General features: G+C 40.6%; 1 protein-coding gene across 1 annotated transcript in view; it reads left to right on the top strand.

Moving 5' to 3' along the window:
- atrnl1a (attractin-like 1a) overlaps window positions 1–19,405 on the top strand; it is a 312,150-nt gene that overhangs the window by 121,142 nt on the left and 171,603 nt on the right. The window contains exons 21-22 of the mRNA XM_069659074.1: window positions 4,181–4,274; window positions 17,357–17,409. Of these exons, the coding sequence (XP_069515175.1) occupies window positions 4,181–4,274; window positions 17,357–17,409 (147 nt within the window). The remainder of the gene's footprint in view (window positions 1–4,180; window positions 4,275–17,356; window positions 17,410–19,405) is intronic.

Raw genomic sequence — 19,405 nt, 5'->3', positions numbered from 1 at the left:
CCTATCTAGGGATATGTGAGGCGCTCAGAGAACCTGCTCAGGAAGAGCAGGGGCTTGTCAAGGTGTTCTTATAACATAACCGGGGGATGAGAACACCTTGGACATCCAAGGAATTATAGATGAAAAATTTAGCATGACCGAAGATATTATACATGCAATTTAAAGAGGGGGTATTATGCTGTTTCACATTTTAAGACATATATACAATGTTACAATGTTGGATGTCCAGACTTAACGTGGGTGAAGTTTCAAATCTGTAGGTAAAAGTATGTTGGAGTAATCCCCAGGATGCTCAGCTCAGTCTGCAGGCTGCTGAGAACGCCAGACAGTTTTTTTCTACAAGCTGCACTTAGTGACATCACAGCTTCAGAGAGCTGACCAATCAGAAGAAAGTGGGCTTGTAGGGGCGGGGTTTCTTAAAGGGACAGAGCTGACTGAGTCGTTTCAGGCAGAGGATGTTTGAGAGTTTTTAACTATAAATTATGCTAAGCTATTCTACAGGTATAACTGAGTGAAATATGAAGCTTGAAATTAGCATAATACCCCCTCTTTAAAGATATTGTAAAAAGGAGCAAAGTCTAAAATCAGAGGTGATGTGACTCAAAGCAGTAAGAAAGTAAACAGCCTGACATGTTTTAATGTCCAACCATCGGGCCGACAGCTGGCGCTTATCAGAAACTCTGAGCTAACTGTTACACACACGTCTGTCCTTTAGTATCTGTCGTAACCAGACCTGTGGTGCCACTCTTTATCTGGTTATTTATATAACTGTGGCTTTGTTGCATCCATTCAAGCATCATTTTTAAGCAGTTAATAAGTCGTAGTACATAACTACAGACTAAATGTTAGAGTATCTTTATAGCTAAACTTCCCCACACTGATCAGAGCGTGCAGAGTCTGCACTGACACTGCTCTGCTGGAAGCAGGATGTGTTTACTGCTGAGGGGATTACAGCAGTTTCATGTTTGTTTGAAGATGGGAGAAAAGTAAATACGGCTCCTCACGACAGAATTTACAGTGAGATCTGAAATGATTTAACGTTTCCTGTAAATAAGTCTGTCAGTCTGTCTTTCCATGTGTCCTAATTAAACGCTTTCTTTGGATTACAGATAGTGAATGGACTTATGTGCCTTAAACCTTTTTTTTCCCCCTTTCTGACTGTTATCGGCTGTCCTCGAGTGCCATTGGCTAAATCTGTGTGAGTGCATGAACGCACACTTCTCCTAGCTGTGTCCTTTGTTGACTTTTTACTAAATCAATATTGTATGAGCAGCAGGGTGACCCCAGCCCGCGCTAACACACCTGTGATTTGTCTATTATCGAGTCTAAGAGCCACTTTTTGATACGGCTCAGTTATCTCCCAAACCCTTACACTTCAGGTTTACTGTCGATGTGACAGGTCAATGTAATTCACTGTAATAGATTGAAATCGCACGTTGTTATTGTTGCCGCCTCCGTCAGTGTCTCTATTTTACAAGTCCAAGAACGTCAATTTGACTTTCAGCCCGCTGACATTCAACTTTATTTTCCCGCCGCTCAGTGTGTGTGTGTTTAAAAAAGTGAATATTTAAAGCAGCGATTATGTCTCCCACCTCGTTTTTGTTGAGTGTAAGCGATCGGCTCAGACCCTCTTCCCCTGCAGAGGAGGAGAGCGGATAGAAGAGGTTGTTTTCCTCTCATTATCTGTCGGCGCCTTGGCTTTACCTTGACCTGAGCGCACCACTGTTTTATTACAGGGCCTGTCTCTGTGCCAATTGGAAAGAATAAAAACAAAGCACAAAGTCAATTCAGCTGGAGAGGGACACAGGAAAGAGAGTGTACGTCAACACACACACATCTTAACACAAGGGTATAGAGAACGTTCTTGTTTGCCTCTGCCATTAGTCACTCTGTGCAGAAGTGATTTAGTGTGTAAATTACAGGCCGGGCTCCATGTGAATCATCCGACTACATCATGCTCTGCTTTTACATAAGAAGTGATGCAAAAGATTAGAGTCCCTATAAAAAGCCTCCCGTCTTGCTTGCTTTAATGGAGAGCAGACGAACTCATCCAGGATGTTACCTTTTGCACTTTAAAGTTTTCCAGAGGAGGATTTCTTTCTTCGGCCAAAGTTAATCACCGGTAAATGTTTCGTGATTACATCTCAAATCTGTTGTTGAAAACCATATGAGCTTATTTTCCTTCCATGATGCGCTACCGATATCTAAACGAGACATTTATTTCCCTGGTCATCATGCAACTGTTTGTAATCTGTATTTTATTCTTGTGTTATTGTGGCTTTGACTTCTCAGCCATCTTGATACAATACTGGAAAACAGGAAGCCCTCAGTGTCTCGATTCTTCTTACACTCCACAATAGTAACACATTGATTATGTTAGTGTTCATCTAACCAATTGCAGTTAGAAATAGTCAATCTGCCATCAGGATTGCTCTTAAAGCAGATAGTGTCACTGTTTGAGGTTAAACCAAAAAGGTGAGGACCAAGATGCAGACTTGGATATATGATTTAATTAACAAAAGACAAAAAAAAAGGAAAATTAAAAGGCAGAGCAAAAAAGTTACAAACAAATCCAGGGAGCACATAATCCAAAGGAATACGAGGAGCTACGAGGAAATCAGTGGCAGGCGCGGATAATCCAGTGTAGAAAAACGAGGAACAAATTCACAGGGGAAAGGACCACAGGTCACGGACATAGACTCAATGAACTGGCACATAAGGGTAGGAACACAGAGACTAAATACACACAGGCTAATCAGGGACAGGTGAGACTAATTAACACAGGTGAACACAATGAGGGCAGGGCACACATTCTGAAAGGCGGGAAACGGAACAAAGGAAGGAAGTAAAACAAGACTTGACATACAAGGGGCAAGAACTACAAAATAAAACAGGAAACACTAGCAAACAAACGCAGGACTGACAGGGCTACAAAGTAAAACAGTAAATTCTCTAGTGACTTTAAGCCTAATGGCTGCGTTAACAATGAGCCCAAACGAAATAAAAATTATCTGTATGATCATTTAAATGAGAAGAAACAGGCCCAAACAGATCAAATGTTTGACCTGCTCAAAGGGGAAGTCCAAATCTGTTCTTAGACTGATCATAAAAGTTGTGCAAATCATACAGTGTAAACTTCAAACCTGGTTATCTTTTGGATGTGTTCTTTCTGCACATGCCCACCTTTTTGACTTTAAAGTATTTATTTCGAAGTTCTCAGTTTCGATCTACTTGGCGGCACCTTATGGTGATAAAAAGCAATTGCGGGCAACTATATGTCCTAGATACCCAGACGTCTACGGTTGACTTGCTTTGTTACGGTTGTAACGGTTGATTTTCCTCGCTGACGGTCGCTTTCCTTTCTAGACTGTTTGCCTTCACCTGAGCGTCAAGTTTGTTCCTTTTTCTTCTGATTTTCACTTATTTATGAAGTTGTATCTGTAGTCATCGACCTTTTCTTTGTTTGTTCAGCCATAGTAGATTACTGTTTACTCGCAACACTTGCAGAGACCGGAAAAGACCCTCTCTGGCAGACCAACCAGTGCCACCCACCATAATAGTACTATATACTGCAAATGCAAAGGCTTTCATCACTGGGCCATAGGGTTTTAGAGACCAAAAAACAGCGTTAAAAGAGCGTGATAATTGGACATACATCCACTTTGTCAATATTAATACAAGAAAGACTTGAAGTGCGTGTTCAGTGGTGACCTTACGTTGCCAGGGACTCATTTTTAAAGGAAATTCATCACAAAGAGGAAGTAATGATGCTTGTTAGGTAAAGGTCAATAAGGTCAGTGTTTCCCCAGAACCGGGAGGCAAGAGAAAACATTCAGAAACACCTCAGTGAGAGTGGGAATGACTCAGTTGCTTTCTCTGAAAAATTAGTGTTTTGTCCTTTTCTATCTTTGTCACCTTGCTTTCCTTCGTCTCATTATCACCCCCCTCCCCCGCCCCATCTCTTCTTCCTTAACCTCTTTCAATACATTCCCTCTCTGCTCCACCCACCCACACACTACTTCATGTTTCTTCTGTTGCCTCCTCCCACCCTCATGTTAAAGATAACTCGGTGGTAGTTGCACAAGTTGTCTTTAAGAAATACTTTCCTTGCACCACCAGGATATTCTGTAAATATCTGATATAAAATCTGAACACATCACTCTTTGTCTTGTCTTTGCAGCATGCAAGTGCAACAGCCACGCCAACGTGTGCCACGTCAACACAGGGAAGTGCTTCTGCACCACCAAGGGCATCAAGGGAGACCAGTGTCAGCTGTGAGTACACCATCATGTTACTGCAGTATGAATCAATACCCCCACTGCCCCTGCCGTCATTAGGTGATCCAACTGAATAATACAAAAGTTATGTAAGGAATGAACATCATATTTTAACAACAAAGAGTTTGTTTGAAATGCTGGGTTAATTTGATGGAGTTTAGATACACAGGATTTGACTGGCTTTGCGTTTTGGACACATTTTTGTGTGGATGCAGTCTGTGTGCCTGTGTGTGTGTGTGTGTGTGTGTGTGTGTTTTCCCCTGACTGTGCCTGTTCTAACCACTGCAGCGCTACAATATCCTAAATGGCTTGTAGGACCAACACACCGTGGAGACTGAGTGAAAATTGCTGCATCAATAAATCCTGCAGGCGAGGCTAGAAAGCAGATACAGAGAGGACACTGTGTGTGTGTGTATGTGTGTGTGTGTGTGTGTGTGTGTGTGCTTGCTTGTGTGTGGATATTTCATTAACTTGCTTTGAGTGAGTATTTGCACCAATGTTAATGTGTTTATTTAGAGTCAGACATGGTTTCATAGTGTTTGATTAGTTTCTTTCATTTACATATCAATTAAAAATAAAAACAGCACCATGAAAAGCTATAATTATTCGTGGTATCAACTTTGTCACTAACATAATTTTTAATGATATCAATGTCTTTGATTTTTTCCTTTTCAACCTGTTGAAACAGAGCGTCTTTAAATTCCACTTAATTACCTTGTGAGAGTTACAAGTAGTGTGCACATATAAAATTTGGAGCCAATGCGACTAGAAGAAAAAAAGCCCCACACACACACATCCACACACAACAATGTTGAACCATACCTGCTACCAATCATGTAAATATTCTGACCCTCAACTTAAACTTTGACTTTCACCACTCAATGCCTAATCCTAACCTCAACTTGAACTCAGCTCCCGACATAACACGACTCAAACTGCTCCATCACCCTCACGCTACAGACTCTCTCCATATGTTTGCTGTCGACTTAAATCAGCGAGTATTCCTTAGAAAGGAGAATTCTTATGTTTTTGAACGTGGGCTCTAAATTACTTTAGGAACAAAAAAGTTTGAAATTGCACCAATTCAGAAGGGCAGCCATGAAAGGAACTGTAAAGGCAGCAACATAAACAGCTGCTCTTTTCAGAGCAACCAGACTCGGTTGGTAAAAGCTTTCATTTTACCTTGCTGAACATGGAGTTGCTGCTTTCTTTGTGTTATTGTATGACTGTGGTGTTAGAAATAGTTCAGTTCCAACAGATGCCAGATAAAGAGTGATAAAAGTGCTATTTTTGGTTAAACATTTAAAACTTTCTCTTTACTAAAAAGTTCTATTTTTGTAGGATTCTTTCCATAATGTTGTCAGAAAGCTACGGTTCTAGTGAGTGTACTTCATGGTCCCATTTACCCCCAAGGATTACGTTGCAGCCATTACTGTCAGGCTTGTAGCTGTCAATCTACTCAAGCAATTCCAAAACTATTTGTCATTTAGTTCCTAAAATATGTTAAATAGGGCCAAGGGTTAAACCTTTCAGAGTACCCATTTTGGATTTTGCTGATGTACGAAAAAAATCAGAGATAACTAAAAGAAAGTCGAAATATGACGAGAATAAAGCCGTAATTTTACAAGAATAAAGTCTGAATTCAGAGAAGAAATTTGTAATATTATGAGAATAAAGTACAATTTTTACGAGAATAAAGTTGTAAGAGAGGAAAGTCGTAATCTTACAAGAATAAAATTGAAATACTACGAGAAAAAAATCTTAAGATAGGAAAGTCATAATAGGGCCCATTACAATAGTAAAGACGTAATGTTACGAGAATAGTCGTAATATTGCAAGAAAAATGTCTTTGTATTTCAAGAAAAAAGTCGTAATATTACAGAATAAAGTCGTAATTTTGCTAGAATAATGTAAGAGAAAAAAAAAAAACTATATAACAAGAATAAAGTCGTAATATAACGAGAAAAAATTCATTATTTTATGAGGAAAAAAGTCGTAACATTACGACTTTATTCTTGTCATATTACGACTTTTTTAAATTTACAAACAGAAAAAAGTTGTTATATTACAAGAATAAAGTCATAATATAACCAGAATAGTCGTAATATTACAAGAAAAATTACGTTATATTTCATGAAAATAGTCGTAATATTAGAGAATAAAGTTAACGTCGGAAGAGAAAAAACTGTTGTAATATAACAACATTATTATTTTATAATATTATTATAATATAATATATTATTTATACTTCATATTTTTATTATTACATTATTTTATGAGAAAAAGTCTTAATATAAGAGAATAAAGTCGTAAGAGAAGTTGTAGTTTTAGGATATTGTTATTCCACCAATTTTTTTTTCTGTAACGTGGCCCGAATCATCATTTGAGAAATTGTACTTACGTTGTCACATATTTGGCAGGTTTGAGACCTAAATTGCCACCCAGCAGTCTGTTTTTCCCCCAGCATATCTCGAGCTATTTCCCACATTCCATGATCAAATCACAACTGTTCAGGGCACATCATCTTAACGTGCAACATGTGAAAGAAATTTAAATGAAAATGGTGATAAGTATGGCTCCTATTGTCAAACCGTTTTTGTTGTTGATTATTACACACTTCTTTAATAAAAGGATGTCAGTAGGAAATGATCAGTGCTGGTTAGTTTGGGCAAAATAACTACTGCTCCTTAACAGAAAACAGCTAATAGGAGCCTTCTATAAGATGGACTATATAATGAAATCAAACACAGATGAAAATCAGTCTGATTATCATGCTCGTCACAGATTAGAAAACCTGGGACAATGACCATCTGCAGTTGAGTGTGACTGAGTGTTGAATTGGCCGCACAGCCCCAGTTCTCCTGTTCACTTGGCTTCAGTGTCAGGTTTTTAAACGTAATGTTTCTTTTCAGCGCACACCAATAATTCATATTGTGCTGGAGACCCCACAGAGGCTGACAGCAGAGACGGTGTGTTTTTGTGCGATCACTTGTGCATCCCTAAGCCAGTGTGCTGCAGATGCTTTCACCTTTGATTTGCTCCGACATCCTCCCTCTTTGTCTCTCTTTCACTGCTGTTTGTTTTGCTTGAGTCGCTCCAAAAATGGTGTGCCAAGTCGAGGGCCATTTGTTTGTCGCTTTGATTATGAACGAGCAATTTCCCCCAGGGGGCGGAAGGTAAGCACCCTCAGGTTACAGCAGGTGTGTGTGGATGCTTATTGGTGTGTGTGGGACGGAGAGAGAGGGCATGTTCTGTGCAGTCACAAATGCTTAGAGTCAGAAATAAAGGGACCATTAGATGACTCAGCCTTTCAGCTTTTTTGTTGTTTATTCCATCATACATGCTACAATATATATATATATATTTTTTTCTCTAATTAAAAACACACAAATTACAGCCTACCATCTGTTTTCACCATGTCGAGTTTGCAATCCTGCTAGCTACTGGTGCGGTAGTTGAGCTCAGCCTACGGTAATAGTGATTGGCTAAATCTCAATCTCAATACTCACAGACTCCTTTGAGGCGCGTTCCCGGTAAGTGCGTGAGGGCTCTAATGCGGACTTTTCAATGCCAAATTTTGGACTTTCCTTAGGGTAGTTACCCAGAGTTCATAGCCAGCTGGAGGTGTACACAAACAAGATTGTCCACCCCTCCCCCCCACTTAATGTTAACAAAGCAAACATGGAGGTGACGGGAACCACAAATACGTTTATCTGTAAATGACAGCATGTCACTTTTGTGGTTTATTTATAGCACGTTTTTCGAGATGTTTGTGTTATTCGATTAAATATTTGCAAAGGATTAACACTGATACTCTGACTTTTGATAGTTTGCTATTGTTGTGAGGATGGCAGCGGCACTGGCTATCGTGACGGCGCATGTCCGTGAAGATGCTTTAGCTAGATTATAGCGCCATCGTCTTGGTAAAATACCGTAACACAAAACATTATCTCTCAGCAATTTATTCTGGTATATTAGTCGCACCAGTACAGAGGTTGCAGCCCACTTTTTAGATGCGTCTTAAACACCAAATTTGTACGATAAATTATATTCTGTACTAGGGTCCCAGGTAAGGTTTTTAGATTCCACCTTCAAAGAGAAAACAGCTCTGGATTCAGCCTCAGAAATATGAAGGCGTCGTTACTTACTCTCAGAGCATCAGCACAAACTTCAATCTATATGATTTCTACATTAAATCCATTTTATTATGCATGTTTTGTTAACAAGAATTGTTCAGTAATAAAAACAGAAGCAAATTTAAATACATCTTGAGCCATTGCCTGCCCTTAAACCCCCACACCCACTTTGGGAACCGCGTGTCCAAAGTACTATGAGCTATAAGAAAAAAATAAATGCCACATGCTCTCGTGTACAGTATAAGTACAGATATAAAACATCAGCAAAAAAGCACAGGCGTTTCACATTAAAATATAAAGTTAAAGATCCTTTTTAATGATCGTCCTCTCAGAAGAATTCAAACAATAATTCCCGTCAATGTAGGCAGTAGCTGTGGAGGATGGCCTGTCAGCATCCTCAGGCTGTGCCGCCAGCAGAATAAAAACAACTAATAACAACACAAATCCCATCATATCTACAGCTATAGTGTGTTTACAGTAACAGCTGTTACACAGACAGGTAGCTCAGAGCGTGAAGGTGGCAGGTCAAGATGCTGGAATGTGGTTAATACCTGAGCTACAGTTCAGTTTGCTCGCCAGATGTTCACCTGCGGGGGAGTCGTGTTAAAGTCTAACGTGCATGTGACTGTTAGTTTAGCATTCACTCTTCTCCCGCTTGTTTTCTCTCGTGTTGCTTTGTCTGACTGATTGTTTGATTGTGTTGATTTAGCTTTAATTAGCCTCCCATCCAAATGTGGAGAACTGCTCTAATTGACTGCTTATTTGCATCTTTTCCTGCGCTCGTCTGTGGAGAGAAAGTGTGCTTGTGTGTGTTTTTGTGCTTGTCAATGTTTGCCGCCTTGAATGCTGCAAAACAGTGGGTGATATGTGTGTATTTTCTGTTTTACTAGCTGCGTACTGATTGATTTTTAATGCCTGTAAAAGTCTCACCGTTTGAAACAGCTTCACATCACATGACGTCCAATGTCATTGTGACCTATTATCTCCAATTAGTTCACCTTTGCAGGCGTTTACAGGAACAGCAACAGAGCAAAATATGTGTCACTTCTTCATGTGTATATGTGTGTATCTTTGTGCCTGTAGCTGAGTCAGAGCGTGCGCTCAGTGATGAGGCAGCCCGGTCCTGTGTGGCCCTTATCTTGTCCCCATTAGGACGCTGTAAGCAGCTTAAGTGTCCGTCCCCTTTTTGTCGGGGCTCTGCGTCCAGGACTTTAGTGACCCCCAAGAGAACAAATGTCTTGTTCTCACCTCCCTACTTAGCCTCATGCAAGTCTGCTTATCTGTCTTTTCATGTTGGATTTAACACATACATAAGCCTGTATTTGGCCCGTATCAGCCTCAGGCCCTGGTCAGTCAGTACCAGTGGAAAGCGTACACGACTGTCTTGGTTTCTGCTTCGTTCATCTTTGTTTTTTAGGTACAATGGGGCTATTATGTTACTATTTTATAGATGGAATATAAGCTGCACTACTATCTTAAAGAAGCCTTCAAATGTTGCCAGTTCACTTGCAGCTAATTTAGCTTGTTGGTTCACTAGCTGGTTACTAACTAGCTGTGCTAACAAGCTCGCTAGCTAACTGAAAGCAAAGCACACACAATTCAGATATCTCTGTTTGTACACGGCCATGTAGTATTAAATGTAAATTATAAACTTACTTGCGAGGTGCATGAATTTTGACAGGGTAGTGTTGCCTCAAACGCAGCCTTTTTTTTCCACTTTTTACATGCAAATTGCTTCCTTACACAGAATTATCACCAATATTTGGACTGCAGTGTCATCTGATAAAAGGTCTGTCAGCTTGTTTGTCCACTTGACTTCAACTTATTTCATTAAATGAATAAAAATGAAAGAGTTCTCCAAGATGGGGACCATTAGGGATGAGAAATGTACAGTGTTCCACACTTGACTTTATGTGTATATGTAAACAATATGAACACCGTTTGGTTATTTATAGCGTGCTGCATTTTGCCTTTATTATCAGCGTTAATACACTTATGTAGTCATCATAGTAAGTATTAATATGGAAGAATGCTGATTGAAGCAGTGACAGAGGGGGACACTTAAGCCCTTTTCCCACTGGTCAAAAAACCTGCTAACATCCCGTGTCGACACGCTAATCTCCGACCCCTCTCCGGCGCGATGCTATGCTCCGTTAGTAACTTCTGCGACTCCTCGTCATCTCAGCTACAAATTCCGCCCGTCTAAGGTGACGCAGCAGAAAAGAGACCGACAGAAGTATACTCCACTGGCAATGGGAACAGAGACAGCCAGCATTTATAAGTCTTCCCGGGTCGTAAAAACCTGCATCAATGCGCTAATTTCAGTGGGAAAGGGGTAAGACCGTGTGGTTATAGCATTTAGAATAGAGATGCGAAGTGCCAGGAGTTATATGTATGTTGTGCTGGCTTCGTCTCCAAAATTGAACTTTGAGCATGTTGAGCGAGGAACAATCCAAAAAACAAAATGCAACCGCGATCCAAAGTTAACAAAGGATTTTAATGAAATATTTTTCTTTTACTTCCAAAATAACAAAAGTTAATAGGTCAATTAATCAGAGGTAAACTTCAAACTTTGCAGTGGAAAAACTATTCAGCTCCCCTGTCTCACCCATGCCCTTTTTTTCCTCCAGGTGTCTATTAATCACTTCCTTAAAGTAATAATCTGTTGTATAATCTTGTCATGTCAATAACTGTCGAATTAAGTAACACAATGGTGATTGAGTCTATGGCCCACTGATGCAAGTCTTTGCTTTTGCAGCATAACGGACTGGCTGTCTGTGGCGACATTTGCGGAAAAAATCACAAGCGGTGCCCAGTTAGTGACACGCTTTCCATCAGCCAGCAGTGGTTGGTCTGCCAGAGAGGGTAGGCGGAGCTAAGCGGCTGCTTTTCCGGTCTCAGCAAGTGTTGCGAGTAAACAGTAATCTGCTATGGCTGAACAAACAAAGAAAAGATGGATGACTACAGATACAACTTCAAAAATAAGTGAAAATCCAAAGAAAAAGAAACAAATTCGGCGCTCAGATGAAGGCAAACAGTCTAAAAAGGAAAACAACCGTCAGCGAGGAAAATCAAGAGTTACAACCGTAACAAAGAGAGCCGACTGTAGACGTCTGGTTAAATTGGGAAAAGCTCAGGCTTATTGTATCTTGTATCTTCCACCCTGCATAAATATTCCCAAACAGCACAGAGTCTTGATCAGCTGTCTTTATCAGAAGCAAGATCTGAAGCCTCCTCTTGGGGAGGCAGAAACAGGTTTGGTGTGATAGTTTGAAAGATCACTACAAATGCCTGGTGATTATTATCTGATATAGAGTTTTTTAGAACATAGTTGGCACCTTCGAGGGCCCATGGCAATATATAAAATCATGTTCATCACATTAAATCTTCCTGTGCTGGAACAGGCTTAGTGCTCATTGCGCTCCTTCATGGCAGTCGGCTGGAAGCGACTCCGAAGCTTTTAAACTCACAGAGCCCTCTGGAGATGACGCTGCGCTCTCTGCAAGTCGCCTCTCTGGATCCCAAAGTGTTCGTTTAAAAAGCCTTTCATCCTCTCTATGCCTCCACGTCTCTACTTCTGAAGGCCAGGCCACCTTTCTCTCCGTCTTTCTTTATTTCCTCTTTTTTATTTCCTTTCTCTTTTTTCTGTCAACTTCTGCCCACTGGTGCAAGTGGTGACTCAAACAGGAGGGAATGGTACTGACTATTTTTAGCAGCAGACTCACACACCTTCGGTCCTCTGGTGAACACCTGGGGCCGCAGGACGGTGTCAAATGATCGACACAATAATGTTGAGGGAACATGTCACCCAGTGCAGCAGTGTGGCCCACTGTTGTGCTTATAATCAGTGGTGCAGTATATGGCACGGAGAGACTCCATTCTTTTCTAATGTAACACATTTCTGAAGAAGACAGAAAATGAAGCTAGCTCTATCTTCCCAAGCATCAAGAGATCGTCATCACTGCCATGATATCTGTAAACTGAATATGTCGACTTTTAATAGGAGAGTCTTCAGCCAAAAAGCCAGGCAGTAAATGGTTATTCACTTCTTGCTGAACCCAAGTTGCATTCACTGTTGGCACCATTCTTCCACTGTGTCCTTTATGAGACGGTTGGTTTGCCTTCTCTTGAAGAGAGGCCCAATAAACTGGTATTAGTAAGCTACCTCCTTTCATCACAAACTTGTTGGGCTGGAATTTGGGAACCTACATGCCTCGTTCCACTGATTGGCTAGTTCTTCAAGTCCCTCCAGCTCGCACTGAACTTGGTTTAAAGTTCTTCCCTCTCTTGCAGAGTTTGATACTTTGATTACGAGCCACTGTGTCACATTAATGGATTTTTACTGTTCTATTGTTTCTGTGATTGATTAGATGTATTTGTTCTTTTTATTGTTTTAATGTGCCTGTAATCTCGACGGCATTGGAAATTAGGGAAACCTCAATGTCCTTTCAAGAATAAATACCTTTATTGACCTCCCACTGTGGGAATTTGCTGTCAGAGTGCCATCAAAGGGATTTTATGGGGGGAAAGGTTACATTATGATGCTTGAACCATTACATATGAGACTATTGGAAGTTTAAAGCTCCTCTGAGGAACTTTCGGTTTTTGTTGATTTTGGCGAAGCCGTCCCTCTTATCTCTTTGCTGATTTTGTCCTGACATGCATTCTTTAACAGTCATATGTATCACTCACTTTAAATTTTTTAACTGGAAAATGTAAACAAAGGCAGCATGCAGTTATTCGCTTTGTCTGACCCCTCCCCCCTGCCAGCAGTTTCAGGTATTAAACAATACTCTATAGAAATAATCAATCTTGTCGCTGATGGTCTGGATTCCTTTTGTAGCTCATATAGAGTAATCAAAATTTCACTATGTTTCATAACCAGATAAAAACTCCTCACAGAAGCTTCAAAGTAATCGAAGCGTTTCATGTAAATAAATGTTAAGTCACTATCTATCACCGAATGAGGCAACACAATGGTGATTGAGCCAATGGCCCACTGATGAAAGCCTTTGCTTTTGCAGTATTACAGACTGGGTGTCTGGTGCGACTTTCACAGAAAAAATCACAAGCAGCGCCCAGTTAGTGACGCGTTTTCCGTGTAAACACTAATCTATGGCTGAACACACAAAGAAAAGATCGATGACTACAGATACAACTTCAACAGTAAGTGAAAATCCAAAGAAAAAGAAACAAATTCGACGCTCAGATGAAGGCAAACAGTCTGAAAGGAAAGCGACCGTCAGCGAGGAAAATCTAGAGTTACAACCGGAGCCAACCGTCATTGTAACACATGTGATACTGTCTGAATATCTGGGAAGTGTGCTCCTGCAATTACCGTTAACGCCATAGGTGTTGCCAAAGAGAACAAAACTAAGATCTTTGAGATGATCACTTTAAACTGTAAATTGTCTTCCTTGCTTTTATAACCTACTGTAGTTTTCCACTGTAGCTACTGTCTACTGTAATTTCTTCATTCACCTTTTCTCTTTTTGTTTATGAATACAAGGTTCTATTTTTTGGATGGATTTAAAGAACTTGTCCATCTAAGGAGGAAGAACACAAAATAAGGGACTGATCAGCACGTGTCTTTTATCCACCACTGTTGTCATACTCAGGAAAAATGTGCGAATGAGAGTGCTGCTAAATTGAAATAAAATGTAAAAACATACAGGCAGCAGTATTCAGCAGAAATCTGGGTTCACTGGAACGTCTTGGTGTGGGCATCAAGTGGCCTCTTAAACTGATTCACGTGCTACCATTACTCCAAAAGCACCTTCCTTCTTCTTTATTTGTTTTATGGTCGTTCTAAACTCCTGATTCAGGCTGGAGGCTCCGCGAAGCAGCCGTGCTTTAAGGCCTCGTCCTTGGCTGGGGGTTTATAGTAGAATGAAATATTCAGCATCAGGCGCTGCTCTGTGACCCTCCGCTGCACTACAAGAGAATTCACAAACATCCCGGCTGTAAACCTCACCTGCCCTCATGTTCTTCTCCACTCACTCCTCTTTTTCTTTATTTGTTTTTTATGCTCTCTCTGTTCCCTCCTCCAGCGTTCCGTCTTTCTGAATCCTCCCGCCTCTGCTCGGTGAAACCGGGACTGTGGGGTGCTTTGGTTGATTTATTGCTCATATTTGGTGAAGCTTGTCAAAAACCTGCATATGGGTTTGATAAGCGGCGTGTTTTCTTTTTTTTTTTTTTAGTATGGCCGTTATTCAGAATTTTATCAAGCTGTTGCAAAGTCAGTAAACACCCCTTTGTTTTTCTTTTTAAAGTCTTCCAGATGAAAGTTTTATGAAACCACACACACGTATACCAGAACAAATAAGATTAATACGGCTCCATCTTGGCAACGCAAGCGCTCTTTGACGACGTGTTCAAAGCCCTGACATTATAATAACGACTACATTGGTTCCTCTTATCGCACTTTTTAACATTTCTCTTCTGTTCAGCTTGCAGCAAAGGTTCGATAACTCCGGCTTTTGTTCTCTCCTGCCAGGCGGTAATTTCCTTATCTTTAGTCTGAACTACTGCAGGTACACGTCATCCGTCTTGACACTTTAATGGCCTCACTAGCATGCACATAATTTCCTGATGAATATGAAGAAAAACTCCTTTAACCCTGATAGTTTTCTTTAATTCCTTTAGCTGAGTGTTGAGATTAACATTTGCTTTAAGTGCCCTCATGTTCCTAGACCTCAGGATCCTCTGGAAGCCATAGAAATCCCATTATGTATTTTGAATCAGTCGTTACATTTCGACTGGAAAAATCAATTTGTTTAACCTAATTATGTTGCAGCAGAGGTTACAGGTCATTAGAGACTTTCTCGTAACGTAAAGGTCACAACTTTCAACCACAGCCAATTACTGTCCATCAACATGTGTCTCTTTAACAGATGTTCAGCCTCTTTGTGCTCAAAGTCAGTTACACTGAAGTATATTAAAATGACATGCAAATGAAACGCAGAGTACATCCTCGTTTGACGGCAGTGACTGACACGGCCTGACAGTCGATTTCACAATGCTTTTTTTTCTTTGGAAAAATATATCCATAATGACAGATGTTGTTGAATTTAAACTCAAATGTCATTGTGCTTTTACTCTCTCCTTTGTCAAAGTATGTCAAGCTTGTTTCCTACTTTGTTTTCCACTGACCAACACTGTGAAATGTCATTCCAAAGAATGAAATATCTGCATAAGTTGTATTTAAAGAGCTACTTCAACTACCATAGAGGAATACCAAACACAAATGAAGCTTGGCAAATGGATGGTTCAAACATACACATGAATTTTCAACCAGAAGACCAAGCTTCATTTCTATAAAGAATAAAGTTATTAACTGTACGTAAGTTTTGTAAGTATTTAAACCTAAACCATAATCTTTTCTAAACCTTACCAAATATTCTTAGTGCCTAATTGTAACCAAACTTTGACATTGCTTTTTCATTACTAAGCAACAGTGAGTTTCAACCAGAGATGAGGACTCGAGTCACTGTTTTGACGACTTGTGACTTGACTTGGACTTCCAAGTTAATGACTTGAGACTCGACTTGACTTGAGGCATGATGACTCGGATGGCTTGCATGTGTTCATAAGTTTGAATGTTGGCTGTTAAATATAAAATGATAAAATTCAATGTTGTGAAGTTTCTGTCTAACTATCAAGTACGTACGCAGCGCAAACTGGGAATCATGATTGGATGACTCAAAAAGCTCCCCTCTATGTGATTGTCATGATTGGATCGCTGGCTGTCAGTCAAACTCCTCGCTATGGCAACATCAAAGCCCCCAAAGAGAAGCCTCATCAGTGGTACTCGTTACTCCTCAATACGGTCTCAGACCAGACCATCATCACAATGGAGCAAAAACAATCTGTTGTTGATTATAACTGTTTACTACTTTTTGCCGCTTGTTTAACTGTTGTATAAAAGGCCTGCAGCCTCGCGCCTACCACCGAATCACAGCCTTGGTATTATTCAGTACAACTTCACAACCTCAAGTGTGATATTGCTTAATTAGAGCTGTGTGTTGCCAAGAATATGGTGATACAGTACATATCATGATACTGGGTTGTGATTAATTATATTGCAATACTGTAAGCAAGGTTATGTACTATATAGATTTTAAATCTTATTTCAATTATAAAAATATATTTTAAAAAAAACCCTAGCACCCTGCAATCACTATTTTGGATATTTGTGTTCATTACAGTGCTGTAAACATATAATCTTGTGTATGTTATTAAGAAAAATATTTACTGTTGTTGAGAATGGATACAGTACCAATAGTCATATTATCGCAATACTGTCTTACACCCCTACTGCTAACTTGACCGCTTTATTTTGAAAGTTTAACCCGACCATACATCGTGGATCGTGGAGGCCACTGACCAAGCGGCCATATTCCCCTATTTGAGTTTTTCCTTCAGAAAACATTTATTAATTCACCAGAAATTTAAAGTGGAGACCCACTGATGTTGTTTATTAAATCTGTTTTTGAACATTTTAGAGGTTAGTTAAAAAAATATCTCAGATTCTTAATAAACATGTAGAAACTGTAAACTTCTCTCCCAAACAGAGCCGTCGAAGCTGCTCTCTCTGGTAAATATGTGTGTCTCATGGGTAAGTGCGCGTGTGTGTGTGTGGATGTGTCTGTGTGGGCCCCTGGGAAAAAAAGGGCAGCTATGGCTAGACAGGAGTGTCAAGGGAAATCACCTCGCAAAGAGCAGGGGGAGACAATACCTGCAGCAAGGACCCACTCGACACACACACACACACACACACACACACACACACACACACACACACACACACACTCTTTTTCTCTCTAACAGTGAAATCTATCATTGTAAAAACTCAGCCCTTGTCGAGTGCTAATGTTTATTCTTTCTCTCTTCTTCCTTTTCTCTCCCTCTCCCCGCCTGTCACTCCTTCCTGTTTTCTTCCAGATGTGACTCAGAGAACCGTTACCTTGGTAACCCCCTCCGAGGAACATGCTATTGTAAGTATCCTGCCTCGGGTACACCTGAGTCTACTTCATTCACACACTCACACATTCGGAGCTGCGTCGGTCTGTGTCCACGATGTCATTCTGTGTGCTGGGATTCCATTACTTAGTCAGGTACCCGTAAAGCTGATGCTAATCCTGCTAGCCTACCTGATTTACAAGCCCCTTACACACTGCCAGTTCAAGGCGGGATTATTACGCCTCTGTTACGTTCCATCTTATATGTAAAATGCACAGAGGCGGAATGATGGGGCGAAGTCGTTCCACCTCTGAGTGGAGGTAGTAACAGAGGCGTAACAGAGGCGTAACAGAGGCGAAACGGCGTCTGTGTAAATAGCGGAGCCGGCAGGGCGGAACAGCGCCATGTGTGTGTATTTGAAGAACGCACTGTTTGTTTACAACTCGCACATGTTTTGCTTCCGCAATGCCGGTGGGGCTTAACGACGGCAGTGCTTGGTCCAATGTAAATGACTAAGGCGGAACCGCAGTGTAAAAAGGGCTGGTGTGTAGGCCAACTGCACCTAAAGTGTCTTTTGAGAAAATTAACATATATAGCCAATATACCCATGTATTGTCAATAGCAAGTGGCAGCTTTCACTGCACAAAGCATGCTGGGATACCTGGCTGTGCAATGAGAGAGTGTAAAAAATTCCAAATGTCAATCACAATTTTTTCTGAAAAACTGTTTGAAAGCAGGAAATAACAAAGCATACCCGATTATTGTATGATAATGTATCTATTGAAAAAGAAACTTGAACTCAAGTTCATTTAAACTATAACACATCTTGATGCTAGGAGTAACTGTAGTTTACCCAGAATCCACTTCTCGACCAGCATCCACTTAAAACAGCTTTATCCTCCTTTATTTATGTCAGAATCATCCAACAATGGTTTTGGGCCTGTGCTGTAACGTAAAAGTTAAGGATCATTTGAGCATCAGTTTGCGTATCTAACAGTCATCCTCTGCAGAAGCAATAAATGTGTCAAATGTGTCGTTTTCTCGATGGAAAACAGGATTGCTGTCAGTTAGAGTTATGATGCGAACAATGGTAACAGTTGTTGAAGATAGAAAAACTATTAAAACATCTATTGAAAGATTTACGGACACTCTTCCAGCATATAATCCCCCCTTCTGCAACACAGTCAGTTTATTGGTCAACAGCAAACACTTATATTATTGCCAAAAAAAATATCTAAAGGGAAAGAGTTCCAGCACAGTTTAGGAGCTCTGAGGAGGGCGAGACGACAAAGCAGCGTATTAATCTCTGCTTTGGCAGAACAGTCAGTGTTTGCAACACACTTGGACCTTCTCAACATACAGATGGACCTAATTTAGTGTACATATACAAGTAATTCAGACTTTTTAATGTGTGTTTTTGATTGCAAAGGGTCTTCTGTACCCCTTCTTTTTCCTTCAGTAACAGACATCAGTAGTTAGGAGACTGGATGTGTTTTGGTCTCATTCTTTTTAAAGTACACACCAACATCGACATCAACCTCCTTCCTGTTAGGCCGAGCTAATAATAACGTCACACTCCTACTGCCTTTGCTTCTATGAGGGAAAAATTTTTGCGGCTGAAAGTTCATTCTTGACCCTGGAAGCACTTCGCGTGACCGCAAAAAGGTTGCCTGTGTTGGATGTCCTGTTCATGGTTGCAGGGGGGCTGTAGCATATACAAGCTGTGATTGGGCGAGAGGCGGGGGTACACCCTGGACTGATCGCCAGTCAATCTCAGAGCTCACGCATAAAGACAGACAATTTCTCACTCTCACAGTCACACCTACAGGCAATTTTCACCACCAATTATACCGAGCATGCCGTTGAACTTTGGAAGGAACCCACACATGCACCAGGAGAACATGCAAACTCCACACAGAAAGGCCCCCCTTCTTGGAACTGGGAACCGTCTACCTGTGAGGCGACAGCGCTAACCACTGCACCACTGTGCAGCCCTCATGAGGTTATTATTTATCAAAATGTGTGTCTAAA

Source organism: Semicossyphus pulcher, unplaced genomic scaffold, assembly GCF_022749685.1.
Source record: "Semicossyphus pulcher isolate SPU_LCO1_2020_fin unplaced genomic scaffold, fSemPul1.0.p SCAF_12, whole genome shotgun sequence".
Taxonomy (NCBI): domain Eukaryota; kingdom Metazoa; phylum Chordata; class Actinopteri; order Labriformes; family Labridae; genus Semicossyphus; species Semicossyphus pulcher.
This window is presented reverse-complemented; position numbering and strand designations above follow the sequence as displayed.